This window comes from Photinus pyralis, unplaced genomic scaffold, assembly GCF_008802855.1.
Source record: "Photinus pyralis isolate 1611_PpyrPB1 unplaced genomic scaffold, Ppyr1.3 Ppyr1.4_LG4, whole genome shotgun sequence".
In the NCBI taxonomy this organism is placed as follows: Eukaryota; Metazoa; Arthropoda; class Insecta; order Coleoptera; family Lampyridae; genus Photinus; species Photinus pyralis.
Genome location: NW_022170511.1, coordinates 39043851 through 39069222, shown reverse-complemented (window position 1 = coordinate 39069222; position 25372 = coordinate 39043851). Strand labels below are relative to the sequence as shown.

At 36.3% G+C, this 25372-nt stretch overlaps 1 protein-coding gene across 1 annotated transcript in view; it reads left to right on the top strand.

Annotated features, from left to right (window-relative positions):
- Nucleotides 1-25372, top strand: part of LOC116168040 (protein O-mannosyl-transferase TMTC2) — a 184275-nt gene that overhangs the window by 19877 nt on the left and 139026 nt on the right. The window contains exon 2 of the mRNA XM_031483693.1: nucleotides 13085-13880. Within this exon, the coding sequence (XP_031339553.1) occupies nucleotides 13085-13880 (796 nt within the window). The remainder of the gene's footprint in view (nucleotides 1-13084; nucleotides 13881-25372) is intronic.

Below are 25372 nucleotides of genomic sequence, written 5' to 3'. Positions count from 1 at the left end.
AAAAAAAAAAAAAAAAACTACGTATAAGTTCATACTTAATTAACGGGTGAAAACAGAAAGATACAAACATTTTAATTATAAAATTGTATTGGGGAACCCAATAAAGGATATTGTTGGTAATAAAAATTGAGCAACGTTTAAACGGAGAAGCCGGAATAAAAGTAATGGGGTTATTCCGGCTTCGCCGTTTAAACGTTGCTCAATTTTTATTACCAACAATACTTTTTGCGAATGAAAGATGGAATAGGAAACATACCGAGACAGACTACTTTGGTGATGCATACCTCCTGCAAAAAGAAGTCATATGCCTTTATTCTTGTGAACCAATTGAAGATGCGTTTCGCGCAAAGTAACTGAAGAGAGAGTCTCGAAAACGACATCCAGCGTATAAAGTTCAGACAATGGGTATGAAAACCCACATCAGCGAAGCTGGAGATCGAAGGAATAACGAACGGGGTCGGCAAGTACAAATACGTTTGGCTAACTACAACGATTTAGTGGCAAGTGAAGCAATGTACCATCAAGATTGTTACCTCTCATTCTTCACACGCTCCTCTCGACGCCGACGGTCTAGAAAAAGGGGCCGGCTTTCCAGTGGCTATATTGACAATGCCATGGATGAAATTTGTAATTTTTTGGAAAATAACAACGACTGCCAGTTTTCCTTCGAGGAGATCATGGATCAAATTACAGAGGGAACGGTCTAAAAAACTCACCGTCAGAAAGAAATTGATTGAGAAAGATGGGGATGGTATAATCATCTCTCAAACTCAGAAAGGAAAGCCAGTTGTGTTGTTTAGAGCAAGAAGAGACAACATCCTAAGTTACCACTAAATCATCAACACCTGAAACGGAACGAATGCGAGTAGTTCAGGGTGCAGCATCTACAACAAAGGAAGATATACAGTCTGTAGTTGTGAACACATTTTTTAACGATTTTAACAGAGACATTTCTGCAACACTGCTGAAATTGTTAGACTTTCAACAAAGAAAGATACTGTGTAAAACAAAAAAATTCTAGGTAAAGGTCACATCAATAGTTCACCCTAGAGGTTCACCTCTTCAAAATGCGTTGGAATTGCTTCTTCGCAGAAAATAATATGGATCAATGAATCAAGGCCATAACTCCAGTTTGGTCCCTAATGATCTTTACAAATATCGTCAAACTGGGTTAAAAACACTGTTGACTTTACCGGAAACCATCTTAGTTCCAAAGAACTCACAAATCTGGAATCTTCTGTGGCTGATCATGTGCTGACACCGGCCTCTTAGTGGTTAAAACCGTTTTTAGGCTGTACACCGTTAAGTGGATTTATAAAGACATTAAACCTTCCCCATACTTCTTTTAATTGTTTCAGGTTTTAGATTCAAGGCATTAGGTGACAGCGACTATAGTTTCGACCCGAAGGTCATTATCAAGCTGAAATATTATAATTTGAAACAATGACTAACCTTAAGTGACCTACCTTAAGTTTAAAGGAACATATAAAGGTGGTTGAAAATTACATATTAAAATGGTACATTTGGTTATCAATATGCTGTAAAACATGTGTTAAAAACGAGTCTAGAAAATAGTTATACTTACGGGAAAAAATTACTAATTAGAACATGGAAACAATAACAATATTAACAATTTAAAGACTTTTTGTCCTCACATATTATAAAACAATTGTTTAAATTAAAATTAAAGGAGACGAGATGGACGCAGCCATCTTGACAAGCAAAGTGAAATGTGCCAACTAAATAACGACAGGTTACAACTAAAGGGAAGGGGCAAAAGCGGGAAACTTGAAAAATTTGAAAATTAAAAGGAAAAAGGGGCCGGATTGGTTATGGGACGAAAAAAGAAGAAAGGTGAAAAGAATGTAACTTAGCTTACATTAGGCTATTGTTTTTAGAAAATATTTAAATTTAATGGGCCAAAATACCCTGTCTCTACTGAAGGTAGTCGTCGGGACTCACGGACTGAATAGAAGCCCAAAAGTAACAACCCTGATCTGCTGAAGGCAGAAAAAGGGCAACGTAAACTTAAACTAAAAAAGAAGGGCTGACAAGCGTATCGGGGTTGGAAACTACTTGGTAAGAAAAAGCAAATTTTTATTTAAGTGAAGGATTTCATTAAGGGAGTGTTGAGGATTCGTCCTATAGTAGAGGTAAATCTCTTTCATTTCAAGAAAGTCCAATTTAAGACTTTTGTTATAAACATGCAAAATTTTGAAGTCCTCTTTAGAAAACGAGTGGCCTGAACTAAGGATGTGGTGAGCGAAGGAAGAACTGGGATTAGGTGGAACGGAGCTTATGTTGTTATTCTTAATGGCAGTGATGTGTTCAGAGAACCGAATTTTAAAGGAACGACCAGTTTGTCCAATGTAACAAGCTGGGCAATCAGAACAAACCAATTTATAAATTCCAGACTTGGATAAAGGAGGTATTGGGTCTTTGGTTTTGACTAAGATAGAATTTAAGTTGTTCTTGACAGAGAAGGAAATGGAAACTTTGAGGGGACGGAAGAGACGGGCTATTTCTGATATGGGACCAATGTACGGTAAGGAGAAATATTTGGAAGGGGAATCAGGGGTCTGAGAGAGGGTGGTACGTCTGGATAGGAAGTCATTCAACATCATCTTACGGTGTAAATTATTGATCAATTGGAACGGGTAATTATTCGCACTAGCGATTTGAAAAATGATGTCTAGTTCTTTCAAGTAAAGAAGTTCGGAAAGGTCAAGGGAAAGGAGTCTGTGAAAGAAGAATCTGAAGGAAGCGAGTTTGTGTGAGAGAGGATGACTGGAGTGATATGGTATAACATGGTCAGTGGTGGTAGGTTTTCGATAGATGCCGATTTCCACCCTCGAAGTGCCTCTAGTCAATGACAGCTCCAAGAAATTAATAGACTTATTAGACTCAATTTCTAGAGTAAATTTGATATTGGGGTGAAGAGAATTTAAAATTTCAAAGCACTGATTAAGCTCAGACCTGTCACCCCCAAAGACCACAAGAATGTCATCAATATATCTTTTGTAGAAACGGAAATGGGTTTTAATTTCACTAAATTGGAATAGTGTGGATTCCAAGTGGTTCAGAAAAATTTCAGCTAACAAAGGGGATAAGTTGCTACCCATAGGTAAACCAGTGGTTTGATGATATTGTTAATTGTTAAACGAGAAATAGTTTTGTTCTGAACACAATTGGAGGGATCTAGAGAGGAAAGTGCAGGTAAGGTCTGGGAGTTGAGGGAGGGAGAGAAGTTCGTCAATAATCTTTAAACAATCGTTAAAAGGGATGCTAGGGAAGAGGTTGACAATGTCGAACGAAACAAGGATGTCGGACTCGGTGATCGGAAAATTCTTAAGCTCATTAACGAGGGCGAGGGAATTCTTGAATGAGTTGGGAAAATGGACTTCCAAGTTATTTCTAAGAATCGTGTTAAGCCAGCTGGTGATCTTGGAAACTGGGGTGTTGGTAAATGATACAATGGGTCTCATAGGGTAGCCTGGTTTGTGTATTTTGGGGAGAGCGTATAATCTAGGAAAGGAAGGGTTCATATTTGTAAGACGGAGATGAGAAATGTGGAACTTATCTAAAAGAAGGGATTTGTTTTCAAAAAGCAATTTTCTGACTTTTTTCTGGAAAACCTCGTTATTGACTTTAGAGTGAATGAAACCGTCCTTAGATAGGAAGCTCTCGACACGCGTTACATAGTCCTTTTTATTCATGATAACCACCGCGTTACCTTTGTCAGCTTTAGTCACAATAAGGTTATGGTTTTTAATTTTAGTCTTTAGAGATTTGATGAGTTTGGGATTGAAACTACCACGGAGTTGAATGAAATTCTTTAGCTTATTATGACACAAAGCCCGAAAATGACTTTGGTCGACCTTATCATCTAGATTATGAATGACACATTCCAAATCCATTTTGAAGTTATCCAGCGTATGTTTATCCCAGTGACCTGGGTTAAATTTCAGACCTTTCTTTAGAATGTGTTCTTCATCATCGTTGAAAAGTACATTAGACAGGTTTAGAACTCGTTCATGAAACGAAAAGGGGGGGCCATTGGGGGGTTCTCTCCTATTCCCCAACTTTAGGGAACGAAGTTTGTGTAATTTATTATTCAATTTCTCGAAGAGGGTAACCCCAAAGGACTCCACCTCATCTTTAACATTCGAGATTAGAAGATCCAATTCCAGGTTATGAAGAACTTTGTGTAACGCTAGGTGTATACCGTATAATTCGAGGTTGATGTCGTTCCTCCTTTGGTACCAATGTTGTATTTCCGATTTTAACCATGTGCGTTGACCTTTGTAAACGGCTTGTATAGCACTCGTTGAATGGCTTTTCGTTTTTAGTTGGACGTAATTGGGAACCAGGTTTTCTTTGAAGCAGGTGTTGTTAAACCAAATGTTCAGTGACGTTCTTTTCAACTTCAAGGCGTCAAATATGAATGGATCAGTTTCGCTCGGTTGGCATGAATTAATTGGTAGCTATCCGTACACCGTTACTTGTGCAAGTTGAAGACTGGAAACCCCGAAACCCTTATGACTAAACGACATATTTGATGTATTTGTGTTTGGTTTCTTACTGCATTGTCGTCCTTTTCATTGCGTATGCAGTGGCGTACGTAGAAATGTATTCTGCGGGGGGATTAAACAAGTTCGTGGCACATACAGTCACCCAGTGCGTACTAGAAGGGGGGGGGGGGGAAGAAATAGAAATTGGGTTGCAGGTTGCTGATGCTGGTAGTCATTTTTCTATTTATTATTGTACAGGTGAAAAAGATTAGATTAGAACGGTATTTTATTTCTTACTGCTGACAGGCCCCTTTATTGCTTTTGCTTTAATTAGTCAACGAAAACTTTGAATAATAGGTATATTTATGGGCAAAAAACCAATTTCGACAAAAAATTCAAAGGGCTGTAACTTTTGATCTAGTAGTCCGATCTTGGAACTGTTTGAAATTATGGATTTACAGGCCACATTCTATAAGAAAATATTTTATTTTTTTCCGGTCAATCTGAGACAATTTTTTTTCTGGGCAAAAAAAAGGCTGTGTATTACCTTCCTATTTTCCCAAAAATCGACTGCACCAAAATTTCTCGGGAAAAAACTTTTTTTTATTAATTTGGGTGCGTAGAATCCAAAACGATTCGTACTTTTTCGTTTAGACGTCTCAATCAAAAGTTATGGGCAAAAAAAATTCCTGTTTTTAAAATTTAAAATTCTTATTTTCGTCATTTCGTGAAAGGCAGGACGCAGGTACCTCACCTCAGTAGCAGTACTAAGTACCTGATACCTATTTGTTATTTTGGGCATCAATGTAGCGAATTGCCGCTCGATACCGAATAGCCAAATCGTTGACTGCCAACACTGATCACTCACTGAATAGTGAATACTGAATATTACAGAATATTTAGATTTTAGTGACTTTAGACTTTTAACCAAAACCAAAATTGCTCTCTATATATACCTATATATTATTGCCTTTATTTTAAAGTGGGCGGAGCGGATAGCGGAGTATTACCTAAATACCCTTTAGACTTTTAACCAAAACCAAAATTGCTCTCTATATATACCTATATATTATTGCCTTTATTTTAAAGTGGGCGGAGCGGATAGCGGAGTATTACCTAAATACCTAATAGCTATGATGATAACTCAATTCTTCTGGGGGGGGGGGGATATATCCCCTTCATCCCACCACTGTGCGTATGCAATTGAAACTTGAAGTTTTTGTAGTATAGTATGGTATAGTAATGTCTTTCGTTATTAAACAGTTAATTGTGTTTAAGCAAATAATAACAGTAAAAAATAATTCACGTTACATTCAACCCCAAATTAGGCACTATAGATACATTTGATGCTTTCTATTTAAATAGCCTCTCCTACATTTACATTTTGAAACAAGAGTATCGTATCGATTGAATCTAATAATTGCCGTTGTAACCTTTGTTTGTTGAAAATGCTCTAATTTTTCCATTCGCCAATAATATGCGAACATACGTAAGTACAGAAATACAAACCTGAAAAATTTTATGGTGTGCGACTCGTAGCTGAAATTCAGCTATAATAATATCTAGCTACCAGCTAAACGTTTCCCTTTTCTCTAAAAGCACAAAAAGTAACAAAACGTTTTAAATTTGCATACAAATTCTGCTCCAATTTAAGTACACACAGTAAAGTGAAAACTGGGTTTCGAAGCGATGTTTGCTATCGGCCCCACCAGAAAAAAAAGGAAATGGAATTGCCTATGGATGGCGGTTATATGGAGTCATAAACGAGATACGAAGAGTTAAATCGTGCCATTCGGCTGTTTGTATCTACCGGTGGTGATTATGAAGAATATGAGCCGGATGCTGTAGTGGTGGTACGTGTTATGATTTAGAAACGAAGTCGTTCAATTAAATTCAGCTGACATCGTTTGCGACCGTCAACGGGCGTGTATACACACGCCGTTATTGCCTCACACCCCTTTACAAACCCCTTTCATCAAAGCTCAGACGAACCTTTTGAGAATAGTGTAGAAGCTCAAGCAAGCGTTCCCCAAGATATAGCGCTTCATCTTTGTATAAAGATAATCCCTGTACAACCCAGCACGCTAACTCATTTCGTCACTAAATATCATCCAACTTCTATGTAATCTCGACAATCTACTGTTTACCCTTTTCGTTTCGAATCACATCACGTTATTTTCTACGAGATTCCTTCTTTTGCGTATATACGTACCTAGTTTGCTCTCAGTAGAACTATCCGGCGGCTTATACGCTCCCAGTTACATCGTAGATTCACCCCCAAACCGCTCGTACGTTTCAAATTTAAAATTACAAACGAAATCCGAAACGCAATTTACGAGAAATGAAACGAGGAAAGGTTTGCAGCGAGATAAAAAAAATCTGTCGGATCGAATGGGGCGTAAACTGAATGGATGGGAACAGCAATTGCATCGAGTTAATTGAGTTTTTCAAATAGAACTAAGTACCTCGGTAATTGTATGGTAAACTTTCTCATTCATGCTATACAAGCATGTTCTCAATGTCAAAAATCAGTGAAACTTTAAGACTGAAATTAATGCAACACAAGGAAATAATGTTTAATAAAGCAATGGTCGGGCGAGTTCGCCAAATACGGGAAACTTGAGGAAATTGAAACTTTCATTCTGAGATTTGTTAGACCGGGCTGCCGTCAGTATGAAATAAAGTAATAGGGAAAGTAATTTATAGACGGATACTAATTTGCATCACTGGATATTTATAGGCCTTCATGAGTAGGCCTAAAGAGTCCTTGCTCTTTAATCATTCATGAAGTGTTTGTTGCGACAATAAATTGTGAGTCGGTTTATTATTTCCTAGGGCGCTAATAATATAAATTTGTTGTTTTCCAAATGTAGTTTACTATAACTATCCTTATCATAAATTGCGTGTAGCGTGCCATTATAGGATTTTTAAATGATCTTTCTGTATTTTTGCCTCTTTCTTGTTCTACTACTCCCGACTTGCATCGACCTTATGACCTCTCATTTTCCCGTGCCTTAATCTTTTTTGCATTTTTTCAGATCTATTTTATTACCTCTACTGAAACGGTCAATTTCTACAAGCACATTGTTTACACCGTGTGGTTAAATTTGGTTTAAATGCACCTCCTTTACGATTTCCCTTCATATATGAACCCTTCTCAAACAAATAAAAGTTAATGTCTTCTGGTAAGTATGTTTTCTTGTTATTTTCTCTAGGATCATGTTGAAGGCACATAGAAATAACAGCAATAATTACCTTTTCCTTCCTCCCATTTATTGAGAAAGCCTTTAGGCTGTAAACCTCTTTTATAAAATTAACTTTTTTTATTTCTGTTTTCGGTACCTAGCGTAGTGATCAAATCCAAGTAGTACCTCAAAAAGGTGACAAAGAGATCGCTAAATCGTATTTACCATCCAAACACGTCTACATCAACCTACCCTATGTCAAAGGGTTGAATGTCGTACATTTTCAACATCCCACAAATAATGCATCTACTTTATTGGAAGAACAAGCTCATTTGAAAATTTCCAGTTTCTCATTAATCTATTTAAGTTTTAAAATGACTTCATTCTAGTGAATTGATGATTGATTATGACACTTTTGTATGTTGAATAATCGATTGAAAAAGGAGACAATTGCCCATCTTTAATTTCCACCCTTGTGTATTCCAGGTTCCAGATCACACTAATTATACGATTTTCTGTTTGAGGAAAAGAGGTACGTTAGTGGAATAGTAGGGGTTTTTCTCCAGAAGTTGAGAACATGCAAAACTGGAGAAATAATGTAAATGGTCTCACCGTATGGTCAGTTTCGTCTGGCCAAGAGGACAAGCGGTCGGTAATTTCCAGGGATCTCGTAGATTTGAAAGGGATCTCAAGGGATCAAGGAGTATCTCCAAGGTATCTTCGAGGAAAATAAACTCTTCCACATCCGAAATGGTTGAATCGTGCACCTTTTGGGCATACATTAGGTTGCTTGAAATCTTCAAATTGATCACTTAGTACAGATACTTTGAACGAACTGTAATCTTCCGGGCGTTTCGATTGGAATTTCTCGAATTTGACCTCACGAAACTGATTTTCAACTAAATGTTTCATTATATCATCAACATATACATATTACAACTTTTTGTTGTTTCACAGTCATAATAGTATGAATTATCATGAATTCATTCGTCTCTGATAGTGGTTTTGATTAGCTTTGTCGGAGAGACTATAACAACATATTACATAGTGCTCCTCTTATTTTAAAATTTGGAATATTTGGAAAACCAAAAAAAATAAAAAAAACCGATTCGAAAGGGGGTCGTGGAATAGCAATGCTTCACTTCCTTCACTGAGACGACCGGTCAGTCTCATTAATTCAAAAAAACTGCAATAGCCTGTACGGTGAAATGGGCATTTGATTGTTGTGGAAACCTCTTGGATTATTGCAGGATTCAGGAAATGATTAGCACTTATTACACAGTTATTATCGTTATTAAATTATAAGTTTATTGAAAATTATATGAATAATGACTTATTATATCTGACATTAGAAAATTACTTTCAGTTACTTGATCCGAATTCACGTATCAATCATTTTAACAAATTATCTTCAACAAAACCTTACTTACAAGATGACGGCACGACTTACTGTTTTTTAATTGGCCATACTGTTTGATTGCCCTGTTCATTTAGCTTTTTTCACAAAAATCGATATAATTTAGTACTATTGACGAGCTTTCTAAAGATATATCACACATGGGATTTTAGGGGTTCCTTATAATAATTTATTATATGGTCGATACAAGAACATCTCTCTCACAGGAAATAATTCATGGAAGGGGGTTATTTAATAATACAAACATTTGAAGACTGTCGTAATAAATTCAGTACTCACGAACAATTCCTCTAAACGTAGCTGAAAGCCGCATGAGCTGGTCGGGACGGGCGGATGGTTGTCCAGGCATTAAGTGCAAAATTGTAGTAGAGGTAATTTAATAATGCAACGTTTAATTGAAAATTATATTAAATGAATGCAATTAATATGTTATATAGAAAGGGGAGCGTTTGTAAACGCCTATATTAATTGCATATAAATATGTAGTTGGTAAAAGTAAACTTTGGAACAAAAGCGAAACCCCTAAATTAAAGTACCGCTTACTACAACAAATTAATTAATGTAATTGCTACGTAAAGCATTCAATTGTCTTGCATTGGTAACAAAGAGTATCCTGAAATTATTCCAGATTTGTTTTACTGGTATCGATCTTTGCGTGCTAAATTGCTGGAATAAGGTAAAGTGATCGTAATTTCAGTTCCAAGTTCTAATAATAGATCAAACCTAACTCCATAAACGATCTTGTAATTGATTGGTACAGTTTGCTGACGTTTATTAGATGTGATCGTTTACCTCTCATTGAAGGTTCTCTATTTAAGTAATCCGACCATCTCTTTGGAACACGCGAAACTGCCAACCAAGTCATAAACCGTTAAATTCGAAATTTCATCAGTTTTGTTATTATACGAGGTGAATAGTGGGATACATACTGCAGTCTAGCTTCTGAAAGCGTTATCGGTAATCGACATGCATTGTTGCGAGATGGAAGGCGTGCTTTGTTATGGAGAAGCCTCAGAACGAATATAATGCTGTTTTCAAACTCATCGTAAGAAGTGTTTCCCAAAATAATGGAAGAATTTATTTTCACATAGCAATCTATCGCAGTCAAATGAGCGAGAAAAACATAATACATTTCTTTTCTAATAAAGAGAAACAGATTTAATTTATGATTTGTTAATAAAAAGACCTACCACCAACCCCTATTGGTAATAAATTTCATATTTTTGGCTTTTGTTATAAAATTAGGAATCGGGAAGGAGCTTTAAATATACTCACGGCGCGCGGTAATATACTTTTTCAATTTCTGGGTATAAGTATGTAAAAAAAAATTGGGTGGTGGAGGGCACTTTTTCTAAATTTTCTAATTGTGCGGAAAATTTGCTTTTTTGGATTGATCTGGATGCACAAATACAACAAAAGAGGGTAAAGACAGAGAGCGCACGAGAAAGTAGTAGTTACAAGGATCTAAGAGAGTATGGTTACCAAAACACTCAGGGGAGGGAAGGAAAAATGTTAAAATAATGACGAGATTCAGATGCGGCAAGGATGAGTGAGAGAAAGAGAAATGGAAACAAGAAAGAAGAAAAAAATGTAGAGAATCTGTGGAGAGGAAGAACAGACATGGAACCTTGCTATGGAATTACAAGGACGCGTTTTAAAGGCTTGAAGGTTTTTGGGCGCCCTTAGAAACTGTTGGTAGCTCTTAAAGGTCCACAAATACTGTTCAAGACATTTGAGGCAATTAAATGCGTTTAAAGGCCATTAAAGCTCGTAAAGTGTGTTAAAAGCTCTTCAAGATTCGGACATCTAAAGATGATCAAATATCTTAAAGACTATCCAGTATTCAGTACTCTCGTAAGCTCTTACAGGTTGAGCTTTGAAACATTATTAAAGGCGAAATATTCCAAACAATCTAGATAACTTTTGTACACTCTTTGAGACTGTTATTACCTTTACGGATGCTTAGAGAGACTTAAAAATTCTTAAGGCTCAGCTAGTAAAAATAGTTTAACATTAAGGACTCCATTTATAATGCACTTGTGGATCCTATTCAAGTCTTAAACGTTTGGAGCTTAAATGCCCTAAAACATCGAGACCGCGAGAGACTTTTAATAGTTTACAAAGACCCTTTAAATCTCTGAAGAACCGTCTCTCGGAGACTTTTTATAAACTTAGAGGTTTTTATCTTTTTATGGTGCTTAAAGTTTCGTAATATTCTTAAGGATCTTTTAAAATGCTTGGAAGTACTCAATTTCTTACAAAAATTGGCAAGATTTGGATAAGAAATTCGCTTAACAAAATCTTTTAAATGCCTGTTATGAGATTTAAGTGTCACTGAAACGCTGTGGAACTATTGAAACCTATAAGAGATCAAATATTTGATCGGTCACGCTCTTTAAAGGTGAGAAAGTTTCCCAAATGCCCTTTAGGGACTCGAGTGCTCGTAACCGCGAATAAGGGTTAGTCTTCAACACAGGTCCAGGAAGTTAGCCACCAATATGAAGCACAAATGACGTCACCATGCATAGTCCTTAGTGCTCCATTGTGCTTTACACCAGAAACACCCAGCCACACCTATGGCACAGAACACGGAAAACATTGGATAGGACTCTTCATGAAAACAATTAAAAAAAGTTCCTTCTGGTTACAGGAAATATTCCTGAATTGTTGGTGATTCTTATATACCCTAGACACCCCAACACTTGAATGACATTTGATATGATAAATTTTCTTGTTAACTGTGACAAAGTTTATTCAAAAATATAGCTCATGCGAATCGGATTCGAAGAAACGAGGATCAAACAATGTGGCTTTTACCTTCATTCCATATCATCAATGAAGATACACATTTACAATTTCTGAAATTTTAAAACCCTTGATACTGTATGCATTCCAGAGATTTTAGATTTCTTTGTAATTTTGCATCCAAAGCACTTCTCGAGAATATCCGTAAGTTGGGTATTAGAGAAAATATTATATATTATACACTACCGAGTTAAGCTGTTCTTTTTTTCTTTTGGAATTAAACTCCGCTTTATCCTTTAAATCTTTCAAGCAAAAGGAGTTACTCTCTATAAAGTGTAGAACAGACTTTTGGTTAGGGATGTGCATTATCTCTCCTTTTGTTAGTACACGACTTAATCGTACTTTGATGCATCCTGCTTTGTCAATTTTCCATTTACTACCGTCGTGGAATCCGGGATTGTATACCTAGGATTCCTTTGCGGATAGGCGGCCACTCCAGTTTCACATATTCGCAAAAAAGGAGACGAAATAAATCTTACCCGAGTGCCGTCCCCCTCCAAAGCACGTTTTCTTATTATATTTATTACCCGTCTTTTAAGTATTTCATTTCGACGTTCCGCGAAAAAAGCGAAGGACACAATATCCGGATAAAAGTATCCCATATTTTACTGTAAATGTTTACAGAATACATTGGAAGTGTTCCTCCTATTTCAATAAGGAAGTTGATTCTTTCCCCGAACACAATTCGTACCTATAATATAAAGTATCAAATTTGCGATTGTACAAATATTTACTTCAACTTCCCCGCACTATTCGCTTCAGTAACTTAATTAAATTCGGCCCGAAATTCGTTTATTGAGGAAATTTTTCATACTCCCGGGCGAAAGTTGGCGGAAACTTGCGGTAATAAAAAAGGCTAAAGAGTGCCTTCTCCCAGTATCACGATAAAATCCGGTGACTTTCAGTAAAACCAACATTATAAAGATTGAGGTCATTCGATAACGTCCCTTAGTTGACGAAGTTTCTAATTTCTTTGAGAAACGCTTAACGGGTTACTAAAGAAAGCGTCCTTTTATTTTCGCTTAAAACGTTTATTCTGTGCTAAAAGTAAACACTACATTTTCTTACCGTCGGTCGTTGTGGAACATTTAATCTTAATTAAGGTATACGTATAATTTGTAAAGTTTCTTAATTAACGTAAAACTAACAAGGGTTTTCTTTTGCAGGAGAGCGATCCTGACGAATCCTGACTTGCTACCCACTACACCATGGATTCGGCTGTTCGAGAACGACTTTTGGGGAACGCCTCTAACAGACAGCGGGTCGCATGGTTCATATCGACCTTTATGCGTGTTAACCTTCCGATTAAATTACCTGCTCGGTGGCTTCCAGCCTTGGGGGTATCACTTGGTCAACGTGCTACTCCACTGCCTCGCAACGGCTCTACTAGTACGAGTTGCACGTCACGTATTACCCCGTACGCGGTCGCCCATAGGGCCAGCTGTCACCGGTTTAATATTTGCAACGCATCCTATACACACCGAGGCCGTCGCCGGCGTCGTCGGAAGGGCGGACTTGGCCGCCTGCAATTTTTATCTCCTCTCGTTCTTGACGTACGTCGCGCACATGAAATACAGGGACTCTTTGTGTTGTATGGAAACGGTTCCACAAAATCGATGCAAGGACGACGTGGAAAAAGCGGGCGACAAAATAAAACAATTTAACGGTTCGAAATACCATCGATTCGTCGTAAATTTGCAGAAGAATGTGACAAACTGTAATTGGCCACGAAAGTTTGGACGCGTGACCGTTCATAGCGAAACTCTCGTCACGGCTGTTAAAAAAAATAGAGGCATGTCCGAAAATGAATTCTGTTGCTGGACGAGGACGTGCAAGCAATGGGGGTATCTATTTGCTAGTTTGCTTTTAGCGTTGGCGGCGATGTTGAGTAAGGAAACGGGGGTCACGGTTTTAGGTGTAAGCATATTGTTCGACTGTGTGACCACATCATCAATGCACAAGGTAAGTTTCTATACCTTTACTAGAATTACGGAGTCGTTAGATTTTACAATAGAAATAGGTACCTCATGTACACAGTGGGGATGAACCGTTTTGGCACTTTGTAGTTGGGGTAAAGGGCGACCTCCGAAACAGTATTGACCGTTGTAGCTGCTAGAACCGCCAAAATGAATTAAGCGTCCATTTCTACTACAAACGTATTTCTATTTATAATGAATAGGTAACAGAATTAGGGTTGCGGAAATAATGTCGGTTCATTTCTTAAAATTTCTTATGGAGCAGATATATATAGATCATAAATAAATATGAAATATTGTATTTGTTTATAGGCTAAAGTAGTGATAATCTATAGTTTAGGTTTAGCAGTTTTTTATCCAATTAAGTAAACACTTTGCCAAAGATTACGTAGTTATATACTAGTTAGAATATTAACAAAATTTTTAACGCATTTACTTCCAACGTCCCTATTCTTCATACTTTCTTAAAAAACGGATTTGTGACGCATTTTTTAATGTGCATGTTCCCACGGTACGCAATTTTATCTTTACTTAAATAACAAAATTGGTACTGTATAGACCCTTCTGTTTCCGGGGACAATGTTGATACAGCAATGTAGATATTACAGTTTTCCTTACAGCAGCATGACTTTGACTGCTATGTGTAGGCAACCGAAATAGAAATTGTTGCCCTACGGTAAATTTATTCTTTCTCATTGAAGATCCAGCACCGCAATTGTTTTCCTAGTTAATCCTTGTCTTTGATAATTACAAACAAATCACTATTTTCATTATTGTAATTGTATGGGGTGAATTATTTTATTTAACAGTGGGAAACATTTGCTTCACTGACTACGGAAAAGGAGAACATTCCAAAAAAAAGAACAACTCAATAGGGCGGAGTTCAGATTGGAGCTACCAAGATAACCCCGTCTGCTGTTAGTACCACTCAACCCTTCAGCAATCTATATTAATTACAGGTGACAAGAACAGTTGTTCAGAAAAATTATTAAATAATAATAATAATATATATAATGTTCAACAGAAAAAAAAAAATTTTTCAATTACAGGGCAACAACAAATTAATAGGTATAGAGTACAAAATAATATTGTAACGTTATTTATAAATTCGGGTTCGATTTATATCAATATTTATTAAACAAAACTAAAACACTATAAAAACTGTACAATTTATATCGAGTATTTATATCACACACTTCGCAATTTATATTTCCGCGCTCGATGTTTCATCTGTACTCGATCTCGTTTGGTAGTAAAAACTGCTTGCGATGTTCGGTCCGCAACCATTTATACACGCAAGCAATGTAAGTCAAGAACACTCGCGTAATTACCGGATAAGTCTGGAATATTCCTATACAAATCCCACTATCGCGCGCGTAGAAAATTCCAGAGCGCCAAAGGCGACGTCATGTCTGGAGCGTTTCCGTTACAATATAAAGAAAATGAAACGAAATTCTAAACTTATGAGAAAAATACTGTGAACATAGTAGTAGGCAAAAATCCTTGAATAACAAAAAAAGAAAATAATTAAATTAAGAGATATACCAAAACATAAAATACAATCTAAAGGGTAAACAAAATTTATTAACTAACACGTAATATAACTAAACATTTCGACAAATGTGGAATGAAATATGTCAATATTCGGGCAAATTGTTTCAAATAATTTACATGCGTTTACAATAGGAGATTTATATAAAATATTTGTGCGAGGTGTAGTTGTAGAGAACGAGGCATTGAAACGAGTATTGTGTGGAGGAATATGAAAATTAATGGATGACAACAGAGGCCAGTTAATAAGAGAGATAACTATAAGCGTGATACGCAAAAGCGCAAAAATATCTAGCCAAATTACATAAATAGAGAGGAACAAAACAATGATGCTACTAAGCATGTCTCTGTCTTTCAAGGACTATGAGGTACAATTTCTTTTTTAATGCATTAAAAGATAGTTGTTTTAAATAAGTTGGCAAATCATTGTAGTGGTTGGTTATATTATAACGGAGGGAAACAAACAAATTAATTTATCAAACATAGTTTCACTTTCTGAATCATGTGTTTATTTATTTATTTTATTTCTTCTATTTACTTCTTGGCTTTGCCGTGGAACACTGTGAAAGCATGGAAGAAAGGTAGACCCATACCTTTCTCTGACCCTATTGCACTAAGAATTTATTTATTTATCTATTTGTTTAACCCAGGGTTTAACTAGACACCATACAGAATAAAAATTCCAATTACATGGCACTGGGGCTCTGAACAAACATTAGGACTTAAGATCTAATTTGATTTATTATTGCATTTAGGGGATCGTGAAAAAAATCGATATCATTCACTGAGGAGAACGTATTTAAAGTGATCAAGATCTTAATAAGTGGGGAAGTTGTATTGCTAAAATGGTATTATTTTTCTTTAGATTACCAAATGTTTACCTTAAGCTTAATTTCTTGAAGCAATTCGGAAGAGTTTAACAAACTGTGTAAAATTTTGAAATGTCATGGTCTGGTATCCATTGTTTTTTTACGGGTACCAAAGACAACCTACAGTCTCAAGACCAACCTTTTTCGGAGGAGACGGAAATTATGATACAGCATTCATTAAAAGTGTCTCGTAGCCCATTTGTTTTGAATGTAGAAATATATGCGTATCAGATTTCTCATGATGACGTGTAGTCAATTCATCTAAAATGATTTCTGTGTTGCTAAGTACCTTTTACTACTTCGAGACAATGATGGTTGAAGACTTGTTTACTATCCATTGCTACCTTGCATGTAAAACGTGGTAAAACTCTCTTTTGTTTGTCAAATCACTCAGGAAATTTCTCCAGTTTGGGATACTCTTCTCCTAATTTCTTTGCTCCCCTTGCATCTAGTCTCAGCCTTCAAACTGGTCTTTTTATACACATCAAACACCATGTCAGTTCTGTTGTGTTTATTAGTGAAACCTACCACTGCAGGAAGTATCACATCTTGGACATATTTATGAAATTCGTGTTTCTCGGTGGCAGGATATTCATTAGCATTGATCCATCTATGATAATGGCATCAGCTTGTGGAGCCACATTTAATGGTTTGACTTTTCTTCAAGTATTTCTATTAGTTGTTTTTTTACGCATTTAGTTCTCCATTGTTACTGAGAGATGGAGATGCTGGATAGTTTTCATATTGAAAGAATTCAGAGAGACCACAATGTCTAAAATTTTATAAGGCCCCTCCATTCAGCCTCCAGAGCTGTTAATTTAATCTAATGTTCTTTATTTTTGTTGTGAAGCAATAAAATTGTTGTAGAGGGGATTACAGTAAATTTCACCTGTAAAAATTCTCTCTAGTAAATGTTCACCGAAATTTACGGGAACGCTCGCATCCAGGTAAATGCACTTCATGAAAGGGCATACAGTAGAATCCGGAGTAAAATGTTGATCTAGGTCCCAGAAAAATTCTCTCTAAAAGCATTGCCTTCGGAAGATGAGCGCCCAAACATTCACTTACAAAAGCGTGTTTTAGAGGAATCTCGCTTTTGGAATAACTTTAATATGCCCAATTATAGCGCGTTTGTTATTACTGTGAGAATCAATTAGTTAGAAACCGAATTTAAAGATAATGTCGTATTTCACTTTCTATAGAAGGCAATTTTTTTTTATTTACCCGTCGGGCGAGCTTCTTGGGAACGACATTCAAAAGGCGGTTGTTATTAGGCACAAATCTTTTAGAGTATTATTATGCAGTTCTCAGACGATCTAATCTGTTTTCATATAGAATAGTGCATTGTACGGATCTTTGGATTGTTGGACACTTGCTAGTACTCCTTAGCAGAATTTTTCGATTTATCTTCTGCAGTTTCTTTTAAATTTTCCGAGAGTGGTGCTTTGTATGTTTTTGGTATGTCAAATCGTCACCTCTGCCGTTTTAACCTGCTTTTAGAGAAATCTCCCTAGAATCTCGAAATAGTTGAGAATAGCGTGCACTTTAAATGTGTACCAAACTGGCCCATAAATTTGCTTGAATACATGTTCTTTTCTAACTAATGTCCTTAATGGCCAATATAATATTGATAAGTCGGCATTTGAAGAAATGGTGGTCATAATTCCTGTAGTAGGTACACAAATATTCCTAGAAAAATGGCTCGATCTTGAAAACCTATAGTTTTAATCACGAAGAACTACAAGCATTTTCCGATATCTTGGCATAATGGTATGGTATCCAAAATGTACTAATTTGTTTGGAGAACCGTTTAACCATAAGTGTCGATGAACTTCAAAATTTAGGTACGTAATGTATATGTTCCTCCTTTTTGAATTATACACTGCACAGGCAATTATACATCAGATACGTTCTTTCAATGATTCAATTCTGCATTAGTATATCATACCCGTGAGGTCCACCATGATCCTATTTCAATGTTACATTCATACCACCAATCTTAGTTTGGTTTACAAACCGTGTACCAAAAATATTTGATTTTTTTCTAAGAAAATTACAGTACCAAATTTAGGCAAGGAAGATACAGTATAAATGAGATTCTCGACAGCAATACAAGACAATTGTAGACTTAAGTGCATAGCGGATATTCCAAGGCACTCCTTTAACGTTGAACTTTCATAAACGCAAATTTTCCTTTGATCAAGTGTCTTAGTGCTTGAGGAAATGTTCTGGAGGAATTTATCTGAACAATAATATTCTATGGGCAAGTTTCCCAGGGACGAGATCAACTTCTCTGGAGGAGACCTTTACGAGCCGAATTTACAGGAACGAAGTCACAGAAGACATAACAACCCTATAATTGAATTATCTTAAGATGCAATTTCCTGAATGTCAACTTTTTTTGAATCGAAAGGCAAGTTGGGGCTTTCTTTCACATGAATTTTCATTGTCGTTACCTCTCTGGTGGAAGAGTATGCCGGCAGGGGCGAAATTTCCCAGGGGACGAATCTTCTGAGAGGATAATTCCTCGAAAATGAATTTTCCCACTACTAGGTTACTCTAGGGCAATATACCTGATGTGAACTTGCATGAAAGTAACTTTCCTTTGGAGCGAATTTTTCCGCAATCAAAGGCACAAATTGTCCAATTAAGCTTGCGTTTAAAATTAAATTTGATGTTACAAGAAGGGTAACATTTCTCTGCAGACCACAAACGACTATATAGAATCTTCCATACCAAGAAAAGCATCAATTCTTAATACCATCCATGATAATTACAGTTATGATATAACTGTCTGCTTTAAAAATTTAATTCTAAGGAGCGTTCGTTTTAATTAGGACTAAGAAACTCTCGACATGTATTTGATCACGGGAGGATCAACGAAGTACAAGCCTCGTCTAGTGCATTTTCTTTATAAATGACATCAAGTGCAACTGCTTTCACATAAACAAAAATGTAGAAGTTTGCTTTCGTATGAAACAAAATCCTAGCATTTCCCATAACGTACGTACATACAAAATGCATTTACTATTATGGACAATTAATAGTATAATTATTACTCTATTACCACGTAAACTACAATTATTGCGGCGTTTAATTACTTAATACGACTTTTCTAATAACTTCGTATTAAACGAAACGACAATCGATCTATAATAATAGGTCTTACATTGTAGAAATATAAATTTTACGCCCGTTTGCACGCAGTAACTACAGAAACTTTCGTTTTTTGTCGTCTTTATTAAAATATTTAAGGGTGAACTTTTTTTTGAAAAACTTTTCTAGTTAAATAGCTACCTACGTCTTCTAAAATGAGAATTTATTTAGATTGTTTAAAGAACAACGTTTTGATTTGTTTGATCCTTTACCGGGAATACAAATTCCATAACTATAAACACTGATTAATCGCGTGATCACTATCAGTAGAGGTCCTTATTTTCTGAAATAAGTTTTTCTCTTCTTTAAATAAGGGGAGAAGAAAATTGGGTAAGGGTTTACGCCATTCTGATTGGCAATAAAAATAGCTGATTGTTTCCAAATCACTAACTAGCTAGGGTGTGTAAATCATCAAAAACTCAGGGATTCAGTCCAAGCGCAATGAAATATACCCTCCACTATTGTGTTTTCTAAGAAGTTGTCTAACAATTTCTAATGTCAGAAATCTCACTTCCTAGGTTTTCCAGTAATCCATACTGAAGTAAGTAATTACAATCGTAAAAATTATACACACAGTCCCAGTCGTCAAAGGTACAGAAAAACCCTAATTAAGCTCCCCTAAAGCTAACAATGTTGGCACGAAAGTATTCGTTGCAAACTTCGCTCATTCGATTCAACGTTATATTGTACCTTAACGTATTCTTCCAGATTAGAGCATGCAGCGATCTTAAATACTGTCCCGTAAATCCGTCATGTTTAATATTAAGATCTCCCTTATTCATTCCACGATTGTAAAATCTTTCACTCAAATATACGAGGTCATTTTGTCGAACCTCCCCAGTCACCCCATCCGCTACAGACACCAGTTTGTAGAAATCAATTCGAAACTCAGTTCCAGACCGTTCAAATTGCTTTTTCTTACTTTATTTCGGTCGTTCAATACGTCTTCTTTCGCCGGAAGATAGAGCGGGATATTTGTGCAGTAAGGCTCGACTTGGTGTTGACTGAACAATTTGTTGGGATCAGTGAAGTTGTATCGAATGTAAACACACACACAACGCTAACAGATATAAATAAAGTAACGGGAAATTAAGCTCCAGACCCGAACGTAAATATTACGTTATACGTTCGGATCGGTTCGACTTGATGAGGGTGCGTAATGCACGAGGAATTCGTTAAAATCGGAATCTGGGCTGGCAGCGCAAGGGGGTTAGTTGACGAGCTGAAGGAAAGGGTGTATATATTTACTTGCGAACTTTTCCAATCTTGGCCAGCGCACGACGCGAGAAGACAAGACAGCAACGGTTGAACGTGACACATTAACACGTACCACAAGGGGTTGGGGAGCATTTCCCTTCTGCTCCAGTTTATTGCTCCGCGCCAGTGGAGACACCAATATCAATGAGCCCTTCGTGAGGGAAATGGTTAAAAATTTAATACCGTCAGAAAAGAACGCGATGAGTTTTCGAACGTTTACCTCGCGGAATATTAACGATAAACGTCATTTACAATAAACTATCGTGAGATGTAAGACGAGATTGAAATAAATTACGTAAGAAATCATCGGGTAACTAGAAACTAGAGGATAAGTGCTTCATCTTCGATTCGCAAAGCCAATCAATTCACTTGAGATTCAAAAAGTTTTAAACTTAGTTTACTTCCGCCGATAAAGTACCTAGTTCCGAAATTACTTTATCATAACATTGATTTTCTTAAATTTATTGTCCAAACTTTGCCTAAGAGATAACGGTTATAATTTTCAAGCTAAGTTTATGCACTAAAGATGTTGCCCTATAATCAAATATGCCTAACGCCCAGTTGTACCTTTTTCCTTTCATTCTGGAAAATTATTTCGTGAATCAATTTTTATGTGTACCTCTTTACGATACGAAATGATTCCCAAAGCTTCCTTTTGGTAATTACACAGCACACAACGACGGTCATTAGTTTTTTTATTGGTTACGGCGTCTGTGCTTTTAGTGTAATGTTTTCGGAACGAAAAGTACTTCGGTTTAAGTATCATATTCAAAAGAACAATTGGTCACCATAGAAACTTTGCTGAACATTTGAGGCCGATAAATTGGCAATGAGTACAGTCTAATTTTCAATTACTTTACTGATCCGAATCATTATCAATTTTAGTTCCTGGAATTTTTTCTCCTTTGAAGAACAGAACGACATTACTAATTTATGTGACTCAAACCCTCCGTTCTTTAACATACTTGTTAATTCGTTTTGTAATTGTACTGCTTGATTTATGGTGTTGGCACCAGATAGGTTGAAAGCTGGAATCGCGGAGAAGTTCCCAAAAATGGAGTAGGTAGATACTATTTTGTGGAGGGTTTTAGCAGAATTCACCAAAATGCCACATTTATATGACTGTGGGGGCGTCAGAAGTAGGAATCGACAAAGGGTATGTAGTAACCCCGAACAAAATCTGACTGATCGCTCCAGGAATAGCACTCCTGATCATACACGTAAGGTAGTTGTTTGGGAAGTTGATATTGAACGAAGAGATTTTTCGGTTTTCTACGTTTATATATCCCGATACCAATTTTTAACAGCTTTTTGCCGAGAAATTTGAATCCAGGATGAAATGTATTTCTACTAATTGGAATAGTCCGACTACTCAGTTTTCACGTCGCAACATCCCAGGTGATGTTCCTACAAGTCCTCCGATGCTGAACTGAAGTTTATAATTGTGTGAGTCCTAGGTTGTTCAAAGAGAAAATATTGATAGTTATAAATAAAGTATCGTAAAGGCAAATCGTTTGTAATAATAAACATGGTTGTAGAAAGATTCGTGTCTGAAAATTCGCCCCCAGAGGATTCGCGGTAGGAATTTCACCCGGAAAGTTCGCCCTCTGAAGATTGGCCCAGGACTCGCTCATAAAATTCACGTAAAAAAAAGTTTGACCCTAAAGAAACACGTCTTTGAAACAGCTGCTCTTTGCGTAGCCTGTCTCAAATGGTTTCGTTCATTCAGTGGTGTCATACTGCTCATAATGGGATAGGTACCATGAAAAAACCCCGGAATATTATCCCCTAAGCAAACACGTCCATCGTCCATAGGTAAATTAGTTAAGTAATTATGATGCAGTACTGTTGGCGTTTACGTTACTTTTCGAAGTGGTACCTAAAGTTCCTGGAGAAAATTCTGCCGACAAATTTTCAGAGGGCAAATCCTCTGGGAGCAAATACTCCGTAGGCGAGTTTTATTAGAGCGGAAAATTCCGAAGGACTTTTTTTGAACCCAAATCTTCCGCGCGATGACTGTTGCGAGCGCAAATTTTTTAGGGGTGAATTTTCTATGAAAATTTGAGTCTTTGGCTGTTTTATTCTTCTCCACCCTTTCAAATATTCAGTTAAACTTTAATAAGCAATAAACAGCATATACTCAAAAATCTTTTCTGTATAATCTATTGATATTCTCGCACGTGTTAGGAAAATAACTATTTAGCACTCCGTGGGCTAAATGTTTCGTCTTCTATTTAAGGAACTAGAGTGTCACTTTTTCCCCTGGAGAAATGAAAAGGGGCGAAAAGTGAAAGTACACATCAAAATGTCACACAATTTAATGATTAATCTTCAAATGTACATTTTGCTTCCTGCACCATATTTTACGCTGTTTTCCAGCACCTTTTAATTTGAGTCGCGATCATCGCTTCATAACTTCTACGGCGTTTTGTATTATAATTGCTGCACGGTCGTTTTTGTACAATAATCTTTATTTATTACTCTAACAATTGTAACATTACAAAGTATTTTGCATGTACAATCAAACAACGTTCTTTCTTTCAAATTTAACTGACACTGAAATTACTGTAACTGATTACAAGAGTACAAAAAATAGCATATATACCATAGGACTACAATGCATCCTAATTCCTCGGGTGCTTGTTGCTCGAAACGAAGTTGAGTAAAGGCACCCGCGGGATTAAAACATACACACACTTTAATCTCTTGGTACAGAATATAGGGACTATACCTGCGTCACTACTCACTACTAACATTACCGTAAATAAAAGTAGACTTCTGAGGGCGAATATTCCCGAGGGCGAATATTCCGCGGGCGAATTTACCGGGAGGAATATTACTGAGTGAATTTAAGGCACACGATAGTTAATATAATAATAATAATAATAATAATAGTTTATTGTCCAAACAGAATAGTTCCATAAACTAGGACAATATTAGGTAAGATATACATGTAGTGCGAATAATAACCGAAAAAAAAGAAAAATTTTAAGCATGACATAAGTGAAAATAAAAAAAATAAAAAAATTGAGAATTATTATTTTAGTTAATTAACGGAATCTAATAATATACTAAGGGTGGTATTAAATATATCAACAACGTGGGCTATGCTATTATATTGATTACACATGGCGTATATAGGAGAATTTTGCAGTATTTGGGTTCTACAGATTGGCAACGAAAAAGTGACGGTATGTCTAGACGACAACCGTGGAATTTCGAATGACATATACCTATATAGTACAGGACAGTCTATATAGCGAAGGTAGATATAACCCTTCTAACATGATATCATTAGAATATCCTCTAATTGGATATTGTCCATCCATACGAAAGCATAGATATTTGAGAAACCGACGTTGTATGTTTTCTAAATTATTTTCATACTTTTTAAATGAGGTATTCCAAATTACACAACCATATTCTAACTTACTTCTAACCAATGATATATACAATGATTTAATGGTCGATATATCAGTGAAATCACGACTAACACGAATGATGAAACCTAGAATTCTAAATGACTGCTGAACTAAGCTACTAATGTGAGTTGAGAACGTTAACATTTTGTCCATGTAGATTCCTAAGTCCTTTGTTTCACTGTGTCTGTTTAAAGGCGTATTGCATATGGTGTAATTAAACCGAATGTCACTAAGTTTACGCGAGTATGAGACAATTTTACACTTGCTTATATTTAACTGGAGGTTATTCATGTTGCACCAATTATGTATGTTGTTCAGGTCCATTTGAAGCTTTTCGCAATCGGAGATACTGTTAACTTGTGTAAAGATTTTCAGATCGTCTGCAAATAATAGTTTCTGCGTAGAAATTACCGAAGGTAAGTCATTAATGAAAATCACGAACAAAAATGGCCCTAAATTGGACCCTTGAGGTACTCTAGATGTGGGCGTGAAGGTGTGAGAATTGTACCCATTATATGACACGAACTGTTTTCTATCCAAATAGATACGATGCAATGAGTTGAACTATTGGATGGCTAAAACCGTACGCAATTAACTTCTGGACAACTATGTGATGGTCTATTTGATCAAAAGCTTTGCGGAAGCCCGTATAGATGACGTCTATTTGTCCACGCTTGTCTATTATTTCCGAACAGTACTGTACAAAATAGGTCAAATTAGTTATTGTTGATCTCTGAGGCACAAAACCATGTTGATGTTCCGTAATGAGTGCTTTACATTGATCAAATAATTTTCCATACAGTATAATTTCATATAATTTTGAAAAGTTACACAAAATCGATATTGGACGATAATTTATTATCAATGTTTGACGACGATCCAGATTTGAGAACAGGACAAACTCTCGCAACTTTCCATACGTTCGGGAAAACACATTGTTTCAATGACAAATTAAATAAAAGTGATAGGGAATACGCAAATATTCGAGCGCAATCTTTAATTAGAAAGGCAGGAATTTGGTCCGTTCCGGCAGTTTTCTTGTCTTTAAGTTTTTTGATGGCTTCTATTATGTCCTTTTCGGTAATCTGTTGCAGATGTATAAGCGATGTGTAGTTGCAGAAAGAGAAGTCCGTCGAATTGGCAGAAGTTTTTACGTAAACACTGGAGAAGTATGTTCCAAATGCGTTGACGATATCTTGGGCGGTATTATATGTACGATCTTG